The 24,613-nt window shown below is 48.2% G+C and overlaps 2 protein-coding genes across 3 annotated transcripts; both read right to left on the bottom strand.

The window, feature by feature from the left end:
* Positions 1–732: 732 nt before the first annotated feature.
* On the bottom strand, positions 733–12,015 carry LOC309396594 (galectin-4-like). 2 transcript variants are annotated; one of them, XM_081961852.1, is made up of 10 exons: positions 10,515–12,015; positions 9,585–9,698; positions 7,979–8,067; positions 7,342–7,543; positions 5,960–6,094; positions 5,339–5,383; positions 5,197–5,226; positions 3,590–3,678; positions 2,175–2,334; positions 733–1,012 (listed from the first exon to the last, which is right to left on the bottom strand). In XM_081961852.1, exons 2-10 carry the CDS (start codon positions 9,627–9,629, stop codon positions 866–868), a joined length of 942 nt encoding a protein of 313 aa, XP_081817978.1. In that variant the 5' UTR covers positions 9,630–9,698; positions 10,515–12,015; the 3' UTR covers positions 733–865. The 2 variants fall into 2 exon arrangements, with proteins under 2 accessions (XP_081817978.1, XP_081817977.1); XM_081961851.1 differs by having other exon boundaries at positions 9,585–12,015.
* Positions 12,016–12,112: 97 nt separating this feature from the next.
* Positions 12,113–24,600, bottom strand: LOC309396596 (delta(3,5)-Delta(2,4)-dienoyl-CoA isomerase, mitochondrial-like). Its single transcript, XM_081961854.1, has 10 exons — positions 24,437–24,600; positions 21,011–21,218; positions 20,005–20,093; positions 18,481–18,605; positions 18,348–18,396; positions 17,168–17,232; positions 16,167–16,237; positions 15,179–15,250; positions 14,036–14,186; positions 12,113–12,516 (listed from the first exon to the last, which is right to left on the bottom strand). The coding sequence occupies exons 2-10, from the start codon at positions 21,175–21,177 to the stop codon at positions 12,412–12,414; spliced, it is 894 nt and encodes a 297-aa protein (XP_081817980.1). The 5' UTR covers positions 21,178–21,218; positions 24,437–24,600; the 3' UTR covers positions 12,113–12,411.
* Between the last annotated feature and the right edge of the window lie 13 nt (positions 24,601–24,613).

Raw genomic sequence — 24,613 nt, 5'->3', positions numbered from 1 at the left:
GCCAGACTGGCAAGATCTGAGGCTGCAACTTTCACAGGAATGCAACATTAAACAGGCAGACTTTGGTGCCCCTGCTTGGCCTGCCTCGCAGGGCTGGCATCACACAGCCCCCCCCCCGCCTGAAGCCCCCAAGGGAGTTTCGGCTGGGGGTCCCAATTGGAAGAGAAGCCCAGATGGACTAGCAGAGGCCCAGGAGGGAGGCATGGCTTCCCTTCTGAAGTGTGCAAGACTTGTAGAGCTGGGAAGAGTGTGAGTGTGGGTAAACACTGCCACACTGAGGCATCACAAAAGGGCTGCTGGGCCTTTCTGGACACCAAGCGCCCCCTGAGGGAGCGAGGAAAATCTGCCCGGAGACAGAGAAAGCCCGCCAAAACTGAGGCAAATGGATTCGACCAATCACAAACCGCTGACGTCACCCACCTCGTCTTTGCTTGCTTTGAAGCCCTTGCAAAAAAAGGGCCATCATTTCACTTGAGTTACTGATGCAAAATTTGGTTCCCATCGGCTTTAGAGGGAATTCTAGGGTCAAACAGCCTCCGGGCCTCATTTTTGCAGCCTTGTTTCCAAGAGTTAAAGAATGCATTTAACAATGAAATAAAATAGCCCACTGTAGCTTAGGCAGCCAGGGAAACACGGCTTGGAGTGAACGATACAACAGTGCCCGTCTTGGCTCTTTATTTTGTGACTTATATGTTAACTGCTGATCCAAAAAAAAGCCAAGTTAATTTCAGCATTGAGATCTTTATTAAAATCTTTATGTGGAACACACCAATCCAGCAGGACTCGGGAGTCGCCTGGCAGACCTCGAGAGAGAGAGAGGAAAACGGAGGGTCTCTGCCAGCCCTGCCCTCTCCACCCGGCATGCTTAGCATTGGATATAAGAAAGGACCACGTCTCCATCGATCTGCAGGGTATTGATCTGTGGGAAATTGTGGTAACGATGGGCATAGTTGAAGAAAGGCTGCCCATTGACATAAACCTTGAATCGGTGGTTGCCGCAACGGATGGAGAGCTGGAGAGAGAAGAAAGATGTTAGTGTGGTCGAAACAGCACATCTGGGTCAACATCAGCCATGAAGCCTGCATCAATATCAGAAGAAACCCACCACACATAGGGAACTTTATTAATATGGGGGGATTGTGACTGCCACCCTTTTTTTCTCCTCTCCCCCTAATGCAGGGGTGTCCAAACTTGGGAACTTTAAGACTTGTGGACTTCAACTCCCAGAATTCCCCAGCCAGCTGGCTGGGGAATTCTGGGAGTTGAAGTCCACAAGTCTTAAAGTTCCCAAGTTTGGACACCCCTGCCCTAATGCACCAAGAGCAACCGCAAGGACAATTTTCTAGGAGATAAATAAAAACGGGATTCTGAATGGCCTTTTGGAGAGGCAGTTCCACTCTTATCCACAATTACAGATTAACAAAGTTGGAAGGGGCCTTGTAGGTCACCCTCCACCAAAGCAGACCCCACACCATTTCTAACACATGGCGTCCAGTCTCTTCTTGAAAGCTTCCAGGGATGAAGCTCCCACAACTTCCGAAAGCAACTTCTGTTCCATGGGTTGATTGTTCTCACTGTCAGAAAATTCCTCCTCCTTTCTAGGTTGAATCTCTCCTTGGTCAGTTTCCATCCATTCTTCCTTGTCCGGCATTCAGGGCCTTTGGAGAATAGCTTGACCCCGTCCTCTCTGGGGCAGCCCCTCAAATATCGGAGGACTGCTATCCTGCCTCCCCTGGTCCTTCTCTTCACTAAACCAGCCATGCCCAATTCCTGCAACCGTTCGTCGTACTGTATGTTTTAGCCTCCGGTCCTCTCATCATCCTGGCTGCTCTTCTTTGCACTCTTTCTAGAGTCTCCGCATCTTTTTTTATAGTGTGGTGAGCAAAACCACACTATATTGGGTGATTCATTCCAACATCCTTCCAGAGGTTCAGGTTTCAATTCTTCACAGCTGTGTTTACTGGGAATTATGGGAGATGGCATCCCAACTGGATCTTCTCTACACTCCCCATTGCCTGCCTGCCTTCTCGCTTGTCTGGCTCTTTTCTGAAATCCAGAGATATCTCCATGAGCCAGATAAAATAGGAACCAGACATCATTTGCCTAGCTATGGCTGTCATGTTGACTTTTTTGACCTCTGCTTGACGAGACCCCTGGAATCAAAGCCAACTCACCTCAAAGTACTGTCCAGGCTGGAAAGGGTTAAAGGGCACCTCCCTTTCCTCAGGACCCCAGCTGCCATTCAGAAAACTGTTGCGCACTACGGTTTGCTCTTGCATGCGTGGATTGATGTGCAGAGCGATATCCTGGCCAGCCTTAAGATTGATGTGGAACCTTGGAAAGAGAGAGAGAGAAAAAAAAAGCGAGCATAAAGACTATTGAATGAAATTAAGGGAAATCTGATTATTCCTCCCTCCCCCATATCCAATAAGATGCTTCCATGGGTAAGAGGGGGGAAAACAGCTCTTGTTCTCCTTTGCAAATATTATTTATTGTTAGACTGCTGCTGAATGTGTAAGTCCATTTAGCAGTTTTGGTATTTATTCGTTGTATTTAGCTCCTGCCTCATCCAAGTCAGCTCTCGGTGGGCTATAAACAAAGCACACAAATATAGGGGGGGGGGGGGGGAATCCTACATATTCAGCAGCGGTCAAGCAGTGAACAGCATTCTTCTGATAAACAACAGCCGATTCCTGCTTAATGACAGTTCAAGACCTAATCATTCTTTAAAGGGGCCTCCAAATTCTTCAGCTTGTCTATCTCTTCATGAAGTTTGAGGTTCTCCATGTAGGGAACCCTGCCATAAGTTAGCAGCCCTTGCTTCTCCTTGTGGCAATGAATTCCACAGGCTGTGTGTGAAATTGTGCTTTTACTACCCTTAGTCTCCTTCTCCACTGGGCTGTCCCTGCAGGAGTGGGGAGATGGGAAAATCAGAGAAAGGAGCTGTCAGGCCTGCAGCCATCTTTTCTGTTTGATCTTTGGCCTGCCACACTTTACTATGCATTTTCTATGGTGGGAAAATGAGAGGGGGGGAATTGTACTGAGTTAGATGATATGTAGCCATAACAAAATTATTTCTGGAAAGCCAAGGTCATCCTTTGTCTCTGCACCTCTGCACCTGACCGGAACTGGATGGGTGGAAGCTGCCAGCATGGCAGTGGGAGATTAGACCATGGGATGGACTTGTGGGTGTGGGGGCAGGATCTTGAACTTTCAACTGGATGGGGAAAACTGGGAAGCCTTCAGATTCAGGTTTCCCACAGATGTGCCAACATGTCTCTCTTAATAAATTGGAACTTTGAGCAATACTTTGCCTCGGACTCTGATTTAATTTTGGATGCTATTTGGAACCCTGACAGGAGATGAACCCAGGAAAAGTCTACCAGGGGCCCTAACATTGGTGTTTTGTTGTGCCAAAGCAGAATCCTGGTGTCTTATTTGCAGGCCGGGGGCCAGTCGATGCCAGGGACACACTGACAGAGTGAGGCTGGTGGCCCTGATTGCAGAAAGGCAGTGATGCCCAATTGTGAGAACAGTTCCATTCCTCTGCCCGAATCCCCAAATGCACGCCCAAAAAGAGAGCAGAGACCTGTTGAAGTTCATCGGAACAGAGCCTCGTACGATAATGGTCCTCTTGGCTCCCAAACCCCCAGAGATGTTGCCTGTGTAGGGCACCGTCTGAAATAGACACAAATCCAGGTTACACTCAATGCCCCCACAACCGACTGACTGGCTCTTGCCCTGCTAGCAGGGGATCAAGGTAGCTGCAATCCATCATATGGCGCAGAAGGCAGCTTGCAAGATCTTGTCTTGGATGGATTTTCCTTGCATTTCTTCCTTCAAAGCAGACCAGTAATTTTTGGCCTCAAAAGTAAGGCATGTTCAAATGGTTTGTTTGCTCAGCAGGGTGAGGTCAATATAAACCAATATGGCAGCCATCGAAGCCCGACCTGTTGGGCAACCATACTTATAGCAACCTGAATACCCTTGTTGGGCAGAGTTATTTAACTACCTTTGTTGGGCATAGCAAAGTAAACAGTTAGGTGGAATTATTTAACTACCTTTGTTGGGCATAGCAAACCAAACGATTGGGCAGAGTTATTTAACTAGCTTTGTTGGGCATAGTAAAGTAAACAGTTAGGTGGAATTATTTAACTACCTTTGTTGGGCATAGCAAACTAAACAGTTGGGCAGAATTATTTAACTACCTTTGTTGGGCATAGCAAAGTAAACAGTAAGGTGGAATTATTTAACTATCTTTGTTGGGCATAGCAAACCAAACGATTGGGCAGAGTTATTTAACTAGCTTTGTTGGGCATAGCAAAGTAAACAGTTGGTCAGAGTCATTTGTATTGCCTCGTTGGGCACCGCCTAGTGTAGTACGATAACTTTGAAATTAGACAAGTATGTATATAAATATAAAGGAACGAATTAAGCTTAGCTGCACCCTTGCCTTGCTTTTTGTCCAAATAACACAAAAACGCATTTTGAGTGGCTTGAACCAAATTTTATGACAGTGCTCCAAGCTAAACAGCAGGAAATGCAAGCCTCCTTCAATTCCACCTCAACATAGGCAGCCCTCAACTTACGACCACAAATTTATGTTGCCAAGCAAGACATTTGAGAAAGTGAGTTTTGCCCCTTTCACCTTTCTCGCCACAGTTGTTAAAGGGAATCACTGCAGCTGTGAAGTTAGTATATAGCACAGGGGTGTCCAAACTTGGGAACTTTAAGACTTGTGGACTTCAACTCCCAGAATTCCCTGGCTGGGGAATTCTGGGAGTTGAAGTCCACAAGTCTTAAAGTTCCCAAGTTTGGACACCCCTGATATAGCACAATAGGTTATAAGTGAATCTGGCTTCCCCATTAACTTTGCTTGTTGCAAAAGTCTATGACATGACCCCGGGACACTGCAACTGTCATAACTAGGAGTCAACTGCCTAGGGACTGACTTTTGATCACGGGACCACATTACAGGGATGCTACAACGGTCGTAAGTGTGGGAAATGGTGCCACCAAACTTTGAATGGTCAGTAAGCGAACTGTTGTAAGTCGAGGACTACCTGTACACAGACACAGACAGACAGGCAGACACACACCAACTAACTCTCCATCTCCTGGTTTCTGTCCCATCCCACAAATTCAGGCTAAGGTAAGGAGAAATAGGCTGAGGTTAGATAGTCTCTTGGTACTTACTGGGTGGTAGAGTGCAGGGGACTGCATCATCTGGAGGGAGGGAAATCCAAAGAGGTTTTTGTTAACTCCGCGTTTTTCTCCTAAAATCCCCAGCCTTGAATTTCCTTGCTGCCCCCTTTTTTTCCCCCTTCTGAGTACTTACGGGAAGATTTTGTGGTGCCCCACATCCAGGATTTGGCATCATGTCCTAATGGATAGGAAGACAACAGGGTGTCAGTTTGTGTGGCCCGTTCACCCAAGGTCAGTTGAGGCCTTCCTGGGTGCCTTTTGTACCATTTGCTCTCAACTCAGTTACTTTGGTCTTGGGTGGCTTCTGGAGAGATGGACGGGCAGATGCTAAGCCCTTCTTGGAGTTGAAGACTACACAACGCAAAATAGCCACATTTGAGAAATTCTCGTTTTATGGACCTCTGCAAGGGGGAAGCACAGGACCTTGGAGAAATTCGCTCCATGTGCCGTTGCTGGCCCCAGTATCATTCTTGGATCAGGGGTCTCCACCTTGGCAACTTTAAGCCTGGGAGTTGAAGTCCACCAGGCTTAAAAGTTGCCAAGGTTGAAGACCCCTGCCTTGCATGGTTATCTTTGCTAGCATGCAGAGATGTAAGCCACTCCATGACCCAGAGGGGCAGCCATTCCTAGGGGTGAGAGTGATCGGGGGGTGGGGCGGGGGGGGAGAGAATCTGGGCTCCAACCAACCCAAAATCAATTCCCAAAAAGAGATCAAGGATCCAAAGGTGACGGCTTGTCCATACCAAACCCTTACCATGTTCCCCATCATCGATCCTCCCAACACGTTGAGAGACTGAAGCTCCAAGTCTCCCTCAGCACTCACGACCTGCACGCTCTGTGGGGGCATTCTGTGCCCATAGCTGCAGAAGGGGTTCCCGTTCACCACGATCTGTCAATCAGAGGGAAAGCCAAAGGGATCAATGCTCAATTGGGATCATCCGTTTTCTTTGCAGGAGAAACTTGTTTGTTCTTGCCAGGAACACACCCCACCCCACAGCTGAGCAAAGTGGCCCCAAAGGGAATGAAAAAGATCAACATGTGGACATCTGATAAAAAGGGGCAGCTCTTTATTTCACTGGCAACCTTTTCTTCCCTAGACCGGCGTTTCTCAACCTTGGCGACAAACACTGCCCCAGACCAAAATGTTTTCTTTCAGCTACAGGTTGTCTTCATTTAGTGACTGTTTGCAGTTAGGGACACTGATGAAATAGTAGCTCTGGCACCAATCCTGTGGTTAAGAACCTTCACAGGTCTGTAAAGCATAAGTAAAGCTGAGTCTGATCACAGTCACATTTTCACTCAGGGGTGGGTTTCAAAAATTTTTAGAACCTCTTCTGTAGGTGTGGCATGGTTTGTGGGAGTGGCTTGCCAGCCATGTGACTGAGTGGGAGTGGCTTGGCAGTCATGTGACTGGGTGGGCGTGGCCAACTTATAAAATGTGGTGAAGCTCACGTAACAACGCTCTTGCTTAGCAACCAAAATGTTGGCTCAGAAACTCTGGCATTTGAAGCATGCAAGTCTTAAAACTGTCAAGTTACAAGACCCTTGCACCCCTAACCCTTTAGGGAAAAAAATCCCACGCTAGACAGTTTAAGGTTAAAGTTATGGGGGTTTGTGGCAGTGGTGAAATTCATTTTTTTTTTACTACCGGTTCTGTGGGCATAGCTTGGTGGGCGTGGCAGGGGACGGATACTGCAAAATCTCCATTCCTTCTGCACTCCTGGGGAAGGATACTGCAAAATCCTCATTCCCACCCCACTCTGGGGCCAGCCAAAGGTGGTATTTGCCAGTTACTAAAAATTTCAGCTACCGGCTCTCTAGAACCTGTCAGAACCTGCTGAATTTCATCCCCGGTTTGAGGATGTAACAACGGAGTCAAGTAGAGCATTCCAGGCGTTGTCCATTCTGCTGCTGAAGTCGTATTTTCTGCAATCGAGTTTGGAGCGGTTTACCTTGAGTTGGTATCTATTGTTTGCCCGTGTGTTATTTGTGGTTGAAGCTGAAGGAGTCGCTGACAGGTAGGACGTTGCACAATTACTACACTTAGGCCATTCCAGGCAAAGGGTGAATTCTGGTGGGGGCAGGGAAGGAAGAGGCCCCCGTGGCCCCAAAGGAGCCTCGGTCCGGTGTACCAACCTGGTATCCGACGTCATTGACGACGAAGATGACCTCAAAATGCTCGCCCTTCCGGAAGGGCATCTTGTGAACCTCTTCGTTTCCCCACTTGCCGCCCTGACGCGTGTTGAGCACAGTTTTGTCCTTCCCATCAAAGCGAGGGTTGAAGTGGAAGGGAATGTCAGTCCCCTCATGCTGGCCACAGGCAAGGTTCAAATGGAATCTGGGAGAGAGAGAAGAAAGAAAGGAGAATTAACAGAAAATTAAGGAACCTCAGAGTAGAGTTTTGCCCTTGTTTCCCATGAAGCTGGAATCCACATAAAGCGAGTTTCTGTCTGAAGAGAAGAACCAAGTTCCTAGTCCTCAGGGCTTAGGAACTCCCCTAGGAGTTGGAAGAACCAGGAACTATCTGCAGAATTAAGAAAGGTCCGAATGGAAACTTTAGCCAAGACCCTGAGTCACGTGAGCAGAAAATGTCCCACTTCTTTGTGTGCAAATGCATCCGTGCCACAGATTTGGGACAATCTTGGTATCGAATTTGGATTATATAAACTCCCCATAACAAAATGAGATTTTGTTATATATATTATACACCTTTAACAAATATTTTGAGTAAGGTAACTTCTTGCCCTTCCCAAGAGACCCCAAAACACATTACCTCTTGGTATGTTTGGGCACTGTGCCTTGCACGTATACGGACATCCCCGGACGGAGCCCACCAGGGACAGGTTGATGATAAGGGAGAGTCTGGAAGACAGAAATCAATGAGCCAAACCAGGGTACTTTACTGCAAAACACAACTGTGACTTTTGAATCAGGCGACCACAACTTGTGTGCTGTATCAGCTTTTCCATGAGGTTCTGAGTCAAATAAAGACCTCCTGGGAAGCCTCTGCTAAGGATTAATCCCCCCCAAAGTGGCAGGGGAAGGAAGGCGTGGAGGAAGCACCCTGGACTGGTGCTCTGTTAACTCTATAGGTGCTCAGGGGATTGAACAAGACTGGCTCAATCCAGCCTCTTATCAGATCTCTCCATGCACCGGAGGAGAGAAACATTGCAAGTGCCAACTGGGTCAGGCTGGTGAGGCCAAGAGAGAGTTCGCCTTTTCCTCTGCATTTCTGGAGCTTTTTATAGCAGAACTGTGCTTCAACTGCAGATGGGCGAGAGGCTACTGCATTGGTGCACACTGGGTGGGAGGAATTGTATTGAAAAGAGGGAGGAACTTTGAACCCCAAATGAGTTTTGGCCAATTTATTTTGAGAAATAACAGACAAATGTTTTCATTTCTTCCGATAGAAGAGAAGGTCTGAAGCTCAGGATTGAACCGTGGAGTTCTTGGTAGTGTTTGAACTTGGAAGTTTTCTTGGTGATGTCCGCAAGACCAGCAAGGGTGTCTCATTATAAGACAGAGGTCTTCAAACTTGGCAACTTTGACTTGTGGACTTCAACTCCCAGAATTCTCCAGCCAGATATTCTGGGAGTTGAAGTCCACAAGTCTTAAAGTTGCCAAGTTTGTGGACCTCTGCTATAAGAAGCAGTATTTCTTTGGTTTCCTAGTCTGGTCCACTTCAAAGGGCTGACCTCCGTCTTCCCAGTCTGAGTGCGCTTCCCCCTCCCTTCCTTTTTTCTACTAGAGGAGGAAGAAGCATCTTGGCTCAGGCGGTATCTCACATTACATTTCCACCCCAAACACGCATTTCTTTTATCCCACGGTCCCCTTATTTTTCAAGACAAACTTGAAAAAACACAGAAGAGTGAGGAAAAAGACAAAAAGAAAAAAATGAGCAGGGGGGGAAAAAAGGAGAAAGGTGGTTAAATAAGGGATTTCCCACCTTCTATAGGAGTTTAAAACCAACCTATTATCCCAAGAGAAGAAAATATAGGTAGCTCAGGGTTCAACTCAACGGCTGTCTCCCAGCTGGAAGGAAACCACCAAGTTCAGAAAACCACCCAAAACTCCACCAATTTATTCTCGCTCCTCCTCCTTCAATATTACATGACAATATCCCACCTTTGAGCCATTTTTCAATCAGCAAATCCAGACGTCCTTTCCTTTCATCCGTTTTCAGCAAAAAGTCCCCAACAGATGCCCAGTTTTTTTACAAAAAGTACTTACCGTTTTATATCCCTGATTCAGACAGGTCAGTTCCTCCACCTCTATTATCCACCGCTCCAATTTTCAGCATTTCTCCATCCGGGGGTGCATAATAGTTTTTGTTGCAAAGGTGTACAGTGAGGGTAAGATCAGGTGGGTGAGACACTTACCGGGTTATAAGCAGGCATGTAGCCGGGTGCTGGGAAGTAACTCATGCTGATCCTGTTTTAAGGCGCTGGTCCAGATCAATGCCCAAATAAGAAGCGAAGCAACCGTATCTATTGCTTTTATAAAAGAAGGAAGAAGGGGTGGGGCACAAGGGAGGTGGCACCCAGTCCACCTGTCCTGACAAATAAGAGGCCAGTAGCTCAGCATGTCCAGGGCGAGGCAGGAAAAGTCTCATGGACCTTTCGTGTACTAGACAACACAGTATCAACAATAGAGAGACCTTCAGGTTTCTAGGTTCTATCCTATCTCAAGATTTAAAATGGACAGCTGACATCGAAAACGTCATCGAAAAAAACACCACAAAGAATGTTCTTTTTGCGCCAACTCAGGGAGCTCAAACTGCCCAAGGAGCTGCTGATACAGTTCTACAGAGGAATGATTGAGTCTGTCATCTCCACCTCCATAACTGTCTGGTTTGGTTCTGCAATCCAACAAGACAGACACGGACTTCAACGGATAATTAGAACTGCAGAAAAGACAATGGATGCCAACCTGCCTTCCATCTAAAAACCTGTACACTGCCCAAGTCAAAAAGAGGGCTGTGGAAATACCTACATCTGTGGTGGGCTGCAAATTTTTTTTACTACCGGTTCGGGTGAGCTGGCTGGGGAATTCTGGAAGTTGAAGTCCGCCAGGCTTAAAAGCTGCCAAGATTGGAGGGCCCAGGACTAGGCTGCAGCCCTTCCTCCTGTGTCTCAGGACCAGGCCCACATTGTTACAGAAGAGCCATGTCAAGGCAATGGTCAGTGAAGAAGGGGCTTGAGCCCCTCACCCCAGGAAGTCATGAGAAAAACATCTCAGACAAACCCCACCTAGTTCAGCAAAGATAAATGGAGGGGGAAGCCAGTTCAGGCGTGCAGGATTCCACTTACACCTTTTTAAGTTATAATTTTACTCATTACAAAGAGCATTGATGTCTTCGTTCAATCTGTCTGGTTGGGTTGACTTCCTTCTTGGTTTCCATCCCAGTTTTCCCCACCAACTGTTAAGGCGACGGAGGGCTTTTTGTCCAGGCTCAACAACAATTTTGGCATCACTTGCATTTCTTCCTGAAAGTCTATGGAGATTCTCAGTCATTCCAGGTCAGAGTTGTCCCTCAAAGGTGCTCTTTCAGGAGGCAACTAGACTTTGTATTTTGAAGGGACAGGGCAGAAAACACCCCCATTTTCACCACTCAAATGACCCCGATGACACAGATAACCTCCAAGGGGCCTCAACGACTCTCTCTAAAAGGATGCAAATGACTAGCTATCTGCAAGGGGTATAAATCCTTCCATTCCCCACCATCCAGTCAGAGCTGAGGAAGCTTTTCTTGGATGAGAAGCGAAACATCTTCCGACAGAAAAAAATAAGCAAGTCCAGTTGCCTCCTGAAAAAGCACCTTTGGGACAACTCTGACCTGGATGACTGAGAATCTCCACAGATATTTAGCTATACAATTTGGGACAAACATCCTTTGAAAGGTGTGGGAGTAGGAACGGATTCCCAGAGGAAAAAAAATTACAGACTGCAGGAACCATTTGCACCACTCAGGTGACCCTGAGGACACAGATAAATCTCCAAGTGGCCTCAACGACTCTCTAAAAGGATGCAAAGGACCAGCTCTCTGCAAGAAACATACATCCTTCCATTCCCCACCATCCAGTCCGAGTTGAAGAAGCTTCTTGGATGAGAAGCAAAAATGTCTTCGAAGAAAAAATAAGTAAGTCCAATTGCCTCCTGAAAAAGCACCTTTGGGACATTTCTTCCTGAACTTTGCCAAGCAACAGCCATTTGGTGGGCACTGACAGACCTGCAAACCTCTGAGCCCTACCGTTTGTAAGTCAGCCCCATAAAAACTCAAACTGGGCTAGGGTGAATGGATGGCTTCTGTGGTTTGCGGAGTCAGGGAGCGGCACTGGAGGGAGCGGTCAGCAAATAACTTTGCGGGATTTAGTAGAGTCAGGGATACGTTTGACTAAACAAGCAGACAGTTTTTACGGGGTGTAACGTGGGAGACGGAGGGCTGGGCAGCTTGGTGAATTGGGAGAGAGGGCATGATGAGGCTAGGACAGAGAAGTGAAGCCATAAAAAGATGCCACGTACGTTTGCAACTACGCCCTGCCAGTTGGATTCTGGCCCACCTCTGTGCCCAGATGACAGGAGGAGGATGTGGCAAGATGGAAGGGGGTACAGCAAGCAGTAGCCTGTGTCCACCCCAGCTCCAAAGCGCTTAATTTCCCCAATTCCCCCCAGATTTCTCTTCAACTGAACTACAGAATCGTTAAACTCTTGCAGGCTTTTACTCTGTTCTCACAATCACAATTGTGCCCCTGTAGGTCTGGGCTCCATTCCTAAAATTAGCCCCAAACCCCCCATGTTTTCCTCCTGCTCTCTAATAAAGCAGCAGCAGATAAATGGCGATAAATTAGAATCGCTTTAGTCATAGGAGGAAATACGGCTGTAAAATCAAAAGCCAAAACAGGCCAGGTCGTATAATGAAAACAGGATTTAATCTTGGTTAAAATCAGCTTTTTCGTCATCTACATTCATCTGTTCTTCTGCTGCTAACCTGCGTGCTTGAGCAAACACTCCCCCACCCCCTATTTCAAAGGGGGGGTGTTTCTCGCTTCGCAGCACCCCAAAAGAAATGGGCAGGTGAGAAGGGAACAGGTAGGCGGTGTGTGATTCAAAGGCACTTCATGCTGCGGACTTGCTTGTGTCCAGGTTTGGCCTCTGCAAAGCCGCTGTGTGTGACCCCCCCGCCTTTGCTTCGGGACAGCTTGCCACCTACAGTTTGGAGAAGACCACCTCCTTGGGCGTCTTCTTCTCCATCACGGCTTGGGCGGACTTGATGATGTCCTCCGTTTGAAGCATGCTCATATTCCAGGCGGCCTGAAGGGGAGTTCAGAAGGCAAGCAGGAGTCAGAGGGAGCGACTTTCGCTTCCAGAATCTCAAAGCGTGAGCAACGCGTTCACCCCTCACCCAGGAAAACAGCCTCTTCATGACTCTGCAAAGCCTCAACCCCCTCGACCTTCTGCCAGGGGGTGAAGAGCTGCTCGCCCCCCCCAAGAACTGGGGCCAGGAAGCAAATGGGAACTAAACGTGTGGACTGGCTGTACTTTGATGGTTCCACAGAGGCTTTATTGTGCTGGGGGTTTGTTTTGGTCGTACAAACTGGCTGTGAGGCCAGAGTTATGATGTGTTTAGGAAAGGTGGCCGTATGCATTTTCCAAATAAAATGAGATTGATGTAAAAGGTAATTTTCCCCCCAAAGCACAGACCGACTAGCAATTTGGAATAGAACTGGGCACTCTTTGATTTCTGCCTGGTCTTTTCTGACCTCAGACTTTCAAGGCAGATGCTGATCGTGGCTGCCGGCCTCCTGACACGCTTAGTGTGCCCCTTCTGGCTTGCAATGGTATTAAAAGGAGACTTTCGCAAATAAACCTTTTTTTTGTTTGTTAGCAAAACGGCAGCGAGTTGCAAGCCCTGATGAAGGAGACGCAAATGCCAATGAATGGGTTCCAGCATGCTGCAAATATTTAGAATAGGAGTAGGAGAAATGGAATGAAATTGGGAATGATAGAATATGCTTATACACATACACAAATACATACATAGATATATATATATGGGGGGGGGGGGGGGAAGATGGGTGTGTGTTCCAGCATAACTCTGGAACAATTTCAACCAAACTTAGTACACAGACGACTTACTCTCTGTAAAAAAATACTGTGGGGGTAAGACATCCCCTATCACCCCTTGGGGTGGTGGTGGTGTTCTGTTAAGATACAGCCTGTTGTGCCTTAAAATGGCTTCTACTGTACTGCCCCAAAATGACTTCTACTGTACAGTACTCCACAAAGGGGTTCCCTCTGGTAAGGGGGAAAATCCAACATTAGAAATTACGTTTGGTCCGGACATTTTCCCCCTATAAATAAATAAATAGCCGGGTAACGCCAGGTTATCAGCTAGGAGAATAATATAGAAGATCGGAATGGAATGGAATAGAATAGAAAATAGAATAGAAAATAGAATAGAAAATAGAACAGAAAATAGAATAGAAATGAAAGGAATAGGATAGGATGGAATAGGGATAGGATAGGAATAGGATAGAATAGGATAGGGTGGAATAGGATAGGATAGGAATAGGATAGGATAGGAATAGGATAGGAGAGGAATAGGATAGGAGAGGAATAAGATAGGATGGAATAGGATAAGATAGGACAGGGATAGGAATGGGATAGGGTGGGATGAAATAGAACAGAACAGCAGAGTTGGAAGGGACTAGAAGACCTCCGAGGCCCCTTCCAACTCTCTTATTCTGTTCTCCACTATCTGGCCCAAACACCCAAGACCTCCCAACATGCAGACCCCCAGCTGCACCTATAAAGACGACCCACCCCTCACCATGTATTTCAAGCTGTCGGGCACCGAGTGGTCTCTGGAGTAAATCAGGTTCATTTTAGTCCCCTGCACCGCGACCGGGCTCTTGCTGGCAATTTCGGTGGCCAAGTCAAAGGCGCTCTGCAGCATCGTCTCGTGATCGCGGAACACGCGGCTGGGAAAGGAAAGCAGAGGAACTTCTGAGATTTTGGCAGCTTCCTCCAGCCCAAGCCTTGGATTTGAGGGAATAGTCTAAATAAACTTTAAAGGCCCCAGGTAGGGAACGGCTGCCAATCCTCCTTTTCTTTTTCAATCCAAGGGAAGTCGGAGAAAAACTTTACAATCTTGCTCAAGAATCTACTTTAGCTCATTGTTTCTGAAACTTGTCAACTTTTAAGAGGGATGGGCTTCAACTCCCAGAATTTCCCAGCCAGCAAAGCTGGTGGAATTAATGATACTTCTCCTGGTTGCAGATGTTGAGAAGATGACGGTTTTCGCTCAACTTTGCCTGGTCTTGAAAGCTAAGTCTGTTTAGTTCCTGGATGGGGGGTGTGGTGTGGTGGTGGTGGGGAACAGCTGGGAAATCTTCTATGGAAATACGGGGAATGCCAGACAATTGTGGGAAAATGAAAAGCACACAGCTCTAGGGGTGCCTCTGTGAAAACATCTGGATTGAGCTCCATGGGAGGAGGTGAGGATCTTTTGCAACTGGGCAAGGAAGACTCAGATAATATTTAGGGTTTCATTTTTTAAAAAGATGGGGGCTAACCAATTGGAAACTAATCAAGGAGAGAAGCAACCTGGAACTAAGGAGAAATTTCCTGACAGTGAGCACAATTAATAAATGGAACAATTTGCCTCCAGAAGTTGTGAATGCCCCAACACTGGGAGTTTTTAAGAAGATGCTGGATAACCATTTGTCTGACGTGGTGTAGGGTTTCCTGCCTAAGCAAGGGGGTTGGACTAGAAGGCCCCCAAGGCCCCTTCCAACTCTGTTAATTCTGTTTCTGTTTCAATTTCATTCTATTGGAGAAGATATTTCCCAGTTTCCTGCCTCAACGAGATGGGAAATCAGGGAGCTGGTTCTGACAAAGGGGCTCTCCGAGTGGGAATCACAAAACTGAGAAACATCCACAGCCCCCAGACTCGGCTTCAAGGCAGACCCACCTGACAAGGCCACAGCTCTCCGCTTCTGGAGCCATCAGCTTTCTGGCAGTGAAAGCCAGCTCGTTCACTAGGCTGGAAAGAGATGGTCAACAGTGGGTTAAAAGATACCTCAGTCACGTCTAACGGAAAAAGAACTGGAGAAAAAAAAAAGAACTTTGTCAACTATATATGTTGACAGCAGCAAGACTATTGAATGCACAAACATGGAGGGACACTTCGATTCCTAACACAGACAAATGGTTGCAGAAGCTGATGGATGACAAAACTGACCTCTTTGATTAAAGAGAAGAACATAAATACTTGTGTTTCCACATGGAAACCACTTCTGAACTTCATGCTTTGGAAACCGCTTCTGAACTTTATGCTTTGGAAACCTCTTCTGAACTTTGATCTTGGGTTTTACCAATTGATAGAGCTTTACAGAAATGGCTTGTTCATATTATTATGAAAAAGCAAAAAGTTGCGATTTGATGTTAATGCCTTATTTTACTTCAACAGAGAGTCGGATAGTGAGTGCTTCTTTTTCTTTTTTTTCCTAATCCTTCTACACTTCTCTTCCCCCTCTTCCTCCTCACCCTTTTCCCATTTACTTTTGTCTTTTGTATCTTGTAATATTTTATAACTCAATAAAAACGTTAAAACCAGAGAGACCTGAGTCACAAGCAGGCAAGGCGTTTTTGGGCAGAAGGAACTGTGGAGACCTGATTGTTTGCCCATCTCCAGACTATATTTGGGGAATCGACCTCTGACCCCACTTCCAGCACATGTAGCGGCCTTCCCTTGATGTGATGAGGTGCGGTTCATGGGGGCTTCCAAAATACCCCAAATCTCAGATGCAGATCATCTGAGCAAATGATGGGCTCAATGTGCTCGGCTCCTTTAGGCCAGAGAAAAATCCCAACGGCCACTTTCCAAAGTAGGGGAAGCCGCAGTTCCTGTCCTGCAAAACCCGGAAGACTGCCGAGCCAACACGAAGCGAAGGCCTCACCTCCGATTTCCAATGATGCGTGGCAAACGCTGCAATGTACCAACGTCGGCTGCCAGCCCGACATCCACTTCCTGAAGAAAGGAGGCACAAGGAGATGGTTATTCATCCACTGATTTACTCCCAAGGATGATATGGGCACGTAGATATCCTGACACCCCTTATAATACTCCGTTGGCACTTTGCAATGCCAGCCCAAAGGGTGAAATCGGCTGTTTTTCCCATCTGAATAAACCCGTATCTGACAAGCCTGTGGCCTGGAATAAACATACGTGTATTTATGTATGTCTTTGTGTGTACGAGAAGAAAAAGAGCAACATTAAAAGACAAGAGACCGAGGAAGGGAATACAGCAGAGGTGGGTTACTCCCAGTTCGGTCCGGATTGGGCGAACCAGTAGTAGCAGCGGCAGGAGGCTCTGCCCACCTGCCCAGACGCTTCTGTGCATGCGCATTCTTCTGAGTGCACAGAGGCGTTGTGCACGCACAAGAGCGCACCAGTAGGAAGAAATTTGGAAACCCAGTCGTCTGAGTTACAGCTCATTTCGTGACTGTTCAAAGTTACAACAGCACTGGAAAAAGGGAGTGATGACACATTTTTCACACTTACCACCTTGGCCTCATTCCCTTCCCCCCCCCCCGTCATGTGATCAACATTCAGGTGCTTGGCAACTGGTTCATACTTATGACCATTGGTGGTGTCCCCCAAGGTCACATGATCCCCTTTTACGACCTTCTAACAAGCTAAGACAACGGGGGAATCCAGATTCACTTAACGACTGGGTTACTAACTTATCAACCGCAGGGATTCCCTTAACAACTGAGGCAAGAAAGGTCGTCAAATGGGCCAAAACTCGCTTAACCAATGTCTCACTTAAGAACGGAGATGTTGGGCTCAGCTGTGGTCCTAAGCTGAGGACCGGCTGTATATCTGTGCCTTGTTAGCATCATTGGTGCTTATTAACCAGACGTTTCTAGGGTAAAACTGTCTCTGCGGCAAACGCACCTTCACCTGGAACCAAGCGTCTTGTGTGCAGTAGCGAATATCGCAGGCCGAAATGAGATCCACACCTTCAAAGGGAGAAGAGCCAGAGTCCGTTTTCCACTTTTCCATCCCCTCTTTCTCCCCCCCACAGCAACACAAAGCGAAGGAGGGGGCAGCTCAGGGCCCACCCAGCCCACCTTCCAGGAAGATCCTGCATCACCTGTCCTCTGCCCACCCGCAGGGACTCAAGTGCGGCGACAGCTTGGAAGAAGACTCAGTAGCCCATAATGCTGCAACATCATTCGCCTTTTTGGAAACTGCTTTTAAACAGCCGAGATTTGTGACTAAGGAGGGGCAGGGGTGAAATTCAGCAGGGTCCAGAGAACCGGTAGTGGAAATTTTGAGTAGTTCGGGGAACCGGCAAATATCACCTCTGGCTGGCCCCGCCCCCATCTATTCTCTGCCTCCCGAGTCCCAGCTGATTGGGAGGGAATGGGGATTTTGCAGTATCCTTCCCCTGCCACGCCCACCCAGCCACACCCACCAAACTGATAGTAAGAATAATACAATACAATACAATAGTAGAGTTGGAAGGGACCTTGGAGGTCTTCTAGTCCAACCCCCTGCCTAGGCAGGAAAGAAGAAATTGAATTTCACCACTGAGTAGTGGGGTATGTAAGAGACAGCGTTCCTTTCTTCCATGAGCAGGAAAAATAAACACCTCTTAAAACCCAACATCACTGGTGCATCAGCCAGGAATAAAAACACCCTTTTCCTCCCAGAATTCCATTTTTACTCATAGATTAAATGAGAGCAGAATTCCAGCCAGGCCGTCATTAAAACCACCCAAACATTCCTAGTGTTGGCCTGGCAAAGAGGTAACAAGATGAGGTTTTATAAATGAAGTATAAAGCAGTTCCAGCCGTGCTTCTCAACCTTGGGCACCTTAAGATTGGCGGACTTCAAACTCCCAGAATTCAAATCCGCACATTTTTAAAAAGCGCAAGGTTAAGAAACACAGCCAGTTTAAGACTTGCACCCCTTATGCAAAGCAATAAGATCCTACTGTTTAGCTCCTGGAATTCAAACGGTGCAGAATCGGGAGTTTGGCCATTTCCTCAGCCCACCCCTGCGACCCAATTCCAGGAACTGAAGCCACTTGAAGTTCCAGGTTCAGATACGCACGGCGTAGGGGGCTTACCTCCTCCGATGCAGGCCCCGTGAATGGCCGCAATGATGGGTTTGGGACACTGCAAAGCAAAGATGACATTAAGTGCCGGGTGGAGGCGGTTTTCTGGCACTCCTGCCCAACCCCGGTCCCTCAGCCCAGGCACCTTCTCCAGGACCGTGAAGGACTCTTGGTACTCTCGGATCTGCTTGCGGATGTTCCAAGCCTTTCGAGCCACGTCGTCACCTCCTGCCATCAGGAAAACGCTGCCCATCTCCATGAGGTCGATGCCTGTGGAAGGGCAGGGATGGAGAACAATAGGAGTGGCTCTATGTTCTGGACCACCAGCGGCCATTCGAGCTGGCAGCAGATCCGGACAGTGAGGAGGTTGGGGAGGAACCTGGGCCAGTCCTGGAGTCTGGGGAGGGCTCTGTGTCGGAGGCAGAGAGGGGGCCAGGCCATCTAACAGTTATCAGCTGCCTTCGGAATCGGACATCAGTGGGGCAGAAGAACAGCTGGATCCTGTTCCCAGTGTGCGCATGCGCAGAGTGGCCAGATGAAGGGAAGAGCTAAAGAACAGGGGTCGACTTGAGAGTAAGGCCACAGGTGGACGATGAACGGCCCCTCCCAGAGGGAATAAAAGAGGAGCGAAGGGGGAGTGGAATTTACAGGAGACAGTTAGTTCGCTTAATTGGTTCGTGGCTCTCTGAGACTCCTTGCCAAGTTTTTCAGATATCACCCTGGCAGCTCTCCAAGCCAGAGAAGGTCTGTGAGCGTAAATCCTCCCTTGAAAGACTTTGCTGGGTGTGAAGGAGCAGAATTCACAGTCGATTAATAAAAGGGACAAGGAGTTTGCTTCAGGCTCTTGGGACACCTCGGTCACAACACTCTAGTCCTCTAGCTCAATCATTGAACACCTGCCTATTCCCTTCCCTTCGGGGAGAGCGGGCGGTCTATAAATCAAATAAACTTGAAACTATTCACTCTAAGCCATGTTTACCTGGCAGCCCTCAGCTAATTAAGCCACCATGGACTGCGTTATTTGTTAAATGCATTCCTCAACTCCCAAAAACCAGGCTGCAAAACTTTGGGACCTACCTGGGAGATCATTGGGCCCTGGAAGTTTCTCCAAAGCTGGTGGGACCAAATTTTGCATCCAATTTTGCTACTTATTGGAATCACTCAGCAGCACAAGCAAAATTATGACTGTATCTCGCAGGTATTAAAGTACACACATTTCTCCTTAAAACTCGGGATTCCGTTCCCCTCCCCCACCCCCACTCTTTAAACTTTGGGAAGAGTCCCTAAACATGATTTGCAGTACAAACTGTAACTTCCCAATATGCAAAACTAAGCCACGGGATCACTTAAGAGTGATTGTGTAAATTGAATTCTGATAGGACTGAAAGTTTGATCTGAAATGTCTAGGGAGATTCTCGGGAGAGTGCTTTTTTTTCCAAGAGGCAACTGGACTTTCTTGTTTTTTCTTTTGAAGACATTTTGCTTCTCATCCAAGAAGCTTCTTCCGCTCTGACTGGATGGTGGGGAAGGGAAGGATTTATTCTCCTTGCAGACAGAAATCCTCTCCAAGAGAAAGACCCCAAGAGGTATACCCCAGGGAGCTCCTTGCTACATTTTCCTGATCTAAGGAGAAGGGCTCGCTCGGACGTAACGCCTCCGTCCTTCTTACCTGAAGTGAACATTTTCCCAGCTCCCGATATCACCACAGCATGAAATTCAGAGTCTTGGCCAATCTTGTTGAAGCACTCCACCATCTCTCTATGACAAGAGGAGACCACATTGGACTGAGAACCTTGGAGGTAGATGGCTGGCTTAGATTTTTCAAAAAATACAGACTGTCCTCGACTTATGGCAACAACATTTCTGTTGCCGAGCGAGAAATCTGTTAGGAGAGCTTTACCCCGTTGTACGGCTTTTGTGAAGCGAATTGCCACACTTGTAAAATTAGTAATGTCAGCTACTGAGGATTTAATAGCTGCCATCTGATGTAAAGTTATAAGCTGATGCAATGAGGATGATTCAGCAATATAGGTATCACCAGTTTAAGACTCTGATGGGGTCCACACAAATCATTTCCCTTTTAAGAGGTGTCTATATATAGGTGGCCATTAGAGGGTGTTTCTTTCTCATCGTGTATCTCATTTCTCTCCTTGTGTCCGTAGCTGAGTGGTAAAGGATTTATCTACCATATGTATGTCTGTATATATGTACTGTATATATAAACCACTATTAATTGTCTAAAGGCTCTGTGTGCTGTGTTTTGCTCCTGGGTCTATCTCGTATAATAGTCACGCTGCCAAAACTCTGACATTGTTGCTAAGTGAATCTGGCCTCCCCGTTGACAGGACCAATGGGGCAGAGCAACCGTGCCTTAGTCTTCTCTGATTAATCCTCATAAAAAAAAAAAAGAAGTACCACAGGTAGTCCTGACTGAGAACAGTTCGTTTAGTGACCGGTCAAAGTTACAACGGCACTGAAAAAAGGGACTTATTCTGGGCTCAATTGCAGTCGTAAGTCGAGGACCACCTGTGTCTCATTTTCGGTTTGGCTACTCCGAGCATGATAAGGATGGTGGGTCAGAAGCCAGGCCAGACGTCTCTGAGGCTTCTCTCACCGTGCCTCCCTCGGTCCCGCGACTCACGTCAGCGGTGCAAAAAAATCTGATTTCCCGTTACCTCCAAAAGGCGACATTCATGGCGTTCCTTTTCTCCGGCCGGTTGAGCTCTACGTGCAGCACTTTCTCGCGGACCCGTTCCAACTTCAAGGTCTCGTAGGTGGGCAAGGAATTGGGCGGCTGCTGCTGCGGAGTTTGCGGCTGCTGCTGCTGCGGCTCTGAGGCCATGATTCTGAAGCCACGGCAGGAAGCAGGATGAACGGAGAGATCTGGGAAGAGGGGGGGGGGAAATGGACAGTGGGTGAATGGACAGTGAAAAAACAACAGAGGGCCAAGCTTCGTCCTGAAAGGAAGGTCCTCAAAGGAAGCCACCTGTGCTCAGGTGCAAACTCCATGCGTGCAGGCAGAACGGTGGGATCAGTTTGAGTTTTGGCTGCTCAATAAACCAGTGTCATCTAGATTGGGGAGTCTCCAACCTTGGCAACTTTATGACTTGTGGACTTCAACTCCCAGAATACCTCAGCCAGCTTTGCTGGGGGAGGAATTCTGGGAGTTGAAGTCCACAAGTCAGAAAAGGGCCCCTGATCTAGTGGGGCCTCTGGAAAGGGCTCGCCCCAGAGATCCAGGGGGCTCAAACCCTGTGCCCTTCCAGAAGCTCCTTCCGGAGGACTTGGTTCTCCTCCCAGGCTCTGGGTGAGGAAAATGGTTGAGCTTCGGATGGATGGATGGATGTTTCGTTTATATCGTTGTCCTTGAGAGCCTCCTGACTTCTTTTCTACTGCTGGATTATTCAACGCCTGGAGATAATTAAAATTTAGGCAACCTCTAAATCTCAGTTTCTCAACCTTGGCAACTTTGAACATCGCTGAGAAGTTGAGAAACACCGATTTACAGGTTTGGCATCTTCTACCTGCCAAGGGTGAGAATCAGGGTTCTCTACTTATATCACAAACCAACAAACTCCCTAGTGAGTCCAGTGGGGCTGAAACCCTGAAGTGCGGGATACCTGACTTACCGTATTTTTCGGAGTATAAGACGCACCTTTTTCCCCCCAAAAAGAGGATGAAAATCTGGGTACGTCTTATACACTGTATACAGCATTTTTGGCCTCCAGAAGCTTTGGGAAAAATGAACGCGCAGAGGCTCTGGGAGCCTTGCAAAGTGCTCCTGGGGGCTGGGGAGGGCAAAAATGAGCAAAACATGAGCTGTTTTTGCCCCCCCCCCAGGAGCACTTTGTAGGCCTCCCAAAGCCTCTGCATGCACTTTTTTTGCAGAGTGCAAAAACTTTTTTCTAAAATGTACCCCTTCAAAATTATGGTGCGTCTTATTCTCTGAAAAATATGGTATGTCGTGGTCATACGAAGATCTCCCCCTCCCTGCCCCCAAGCCTTGGTTCTACCTAAGCCTCTCTTTCTCCCCCCCCCCCCCCCCCGTTCAGCCACAGAAACTCCCTGGGAGATTACCAAGAAACCTACAACCTTGGATTCTTTCCCACAGGAGCACGAGGGACCTACATACAGGGAGTCTCGATTTACGACCACAATTGAGCCCCAATATTTATGCCAAGCGAAACAGTTGAGTGAATTTTGCTAAGCGGAACAGTTGTGAAGTGATATATTTTTTTTTGCCCTGGTTTGCAACTTTTCTTGCCACTGCTGTTTGGTGAATGCCTGCCGTTGTTAAATGAGTCCCACGGTTGTTGTTCAATGAATCTGGATTCCCCGTTGATTTTGCTGCTCAGAAAGTGAACCCGGGACGTTGCGACCGTCATAAATACGAGAAAGTTGCCAAGCATCTGAATTTGGATCATGTGACTGTGGATGCCGCAACAGTCTTCCGTGGGGAAAAAACAACCATCTCTTTTGTCTGTGACGTTGTAACTTTGAACAGTCACTAAATCAGGGGTGTCCAAACTTGGGAACTTTAAGACTTGTGGACTTCAACTCCCAGAATTCCCCAGCCAGCATAGCTAAATGAACTGTTGTAAGTCGAGGACTAGCTGTACCTTCCTGTTCTCCTCAAGCCACCCAACCTTTTCCTTCCAAGTGGCTAGGACTACCTCCAATGAGGGGAAATCAAATTGCTGTGGCCAGGACACCCCAAAGCAGAGATGGGACAATGTCTAGAAACCAAAGAATTCTTCAGCAAAGGTCCTGCGCAAGGGATCGGGCTGCAACCTGGCTGAGGAGGAGGGAAGGGGCTTTTCCCTGCGGAATAAGAAGAGTTCCTGGCAAAGGAGGAGATCCCAGGGAAGGGCAGACCCTGACCGCTCTTAAGCCCACCCACCCACTCGCACTCACTGCCTCCCTCCCTTCACAGGCGCCGGAGGTCCAAAGGTTGCACTTTTTTTCCCTGGGAAAACATCCTGCCTGTCCTGTCCCGTGTTGCAATTCCACCCCAGGCAAAAGAGATCATCAGAGCAGCCTGATCCCCAAAAGGGAGGGAAGCTGCAGGTGGCACCAAAGAGGGAGGTGGGAAGAAGAGCGGGGGGGGGGGGGCAGGAATGGAAGCAGGAAGGGGCAAAAGGGGGCATCAGCTCCAAAAAGACTGCAAATTCAGAAGGGTTCAAACAGCAAGGTCGGGTAGTCCTCGACTTACGGCCACAACCGAGCCCAACATTTCCATTGCTAAGTGAGGCATTTGTTAAAGGGAGTTTTGCCCTGTTTTCCCAGGCACCGACATTAAGCGAAACATTTTGCTACCATCGGTTAAAACGAATCAGTGAAGTTATTCAGTTAGTCACACGGTCGTTGGAAGTGAATCCAGCTGCCTCACCCGACTTCGCTCGTCAGAAAGTCGCAAAAGGGGATCGCGTGACCCCGGGTCATAAATAGGAGCCAAGTGTCTGAAGGTTGACCATGGGGATGCTGTCAGAAGTCTTTAAAAGAGCGATATCCCTTTGTTTTTCAGTGCCATGGTGCTGGAAAACGGTCACTAAACGAACTGTTGTAAGTCGAGGACTACCTGGAGAGAGGAGGACCCTCTCCCGGGAATTCCTGGGTGGCTCAAAAAACACCTGCTGGGGATTTTTGGGGTGTGTGGGAGGGAGAAGGAGCCAGCCAACATGGCTTGCAGAGAAGGCAACGGAGGACCCCCCCCACACCCTGCTTACTGCCCCCCCTTCCAGAAGCGGGGAGGGAAGGGGGGGGCAATCTGTTCCCCGCCCCAACCCCTGACAAGCTGTGCAGGGGCCCCCTCAGAGCAAGATGGCTTCTCCCTGGCCGGCTGAGGATGATGGGCACTGAGGTCCAAGGCCTTGGGAGGCTGAGTTGGGGTGAGGAGGGGGGAGTGGGGCAGGGAGGGGCGGGGGGGTCAGCAAGAGAAGCAGGGGGGTGCAATGGGACCCCGGGGAAGGGAGAGGAGGGGCTGAAAGCGCAGGGAAGGAGCCGGGAGGGACCGGAGAGACCGCCCACTCACGCCTCCGAAGCAGCCCCCCGAGGACCCCCGACGCCGCCACCACCACCGCCATGGCTCTCGCCTCTCCTACCGCAGGCGAGGGCAAAGGGGCGGGCGCACCAGTGAGTGACTGGGCTAGACGGGCTCCGATCTCCTCTCCGCAAAGGAGGTGCCGCTTCGCGCTCCGCCTCTGTAGCCGGATAGCGTCGCTCCTCGGCCGCCCCCTCGTGGCCGAAATGGGAAAGCAGCGATTGACGTGCGGGCCGCC

The sequence above is a fragment of the Natrix helvetica genome (genome assembly GCF_964273705.1).
Source record: "Natrix helvetica genome assembly, chromosome: 9".
Lineage (NCBI taxonomy): Eukaryota > Metazoa > Chordata > Lepidosauria > Squamata > Natricidae > Natrix > Natrix helvetica.
This window is presented reverse-complemented; position numbering and strand designations above follow the sequence as displayed.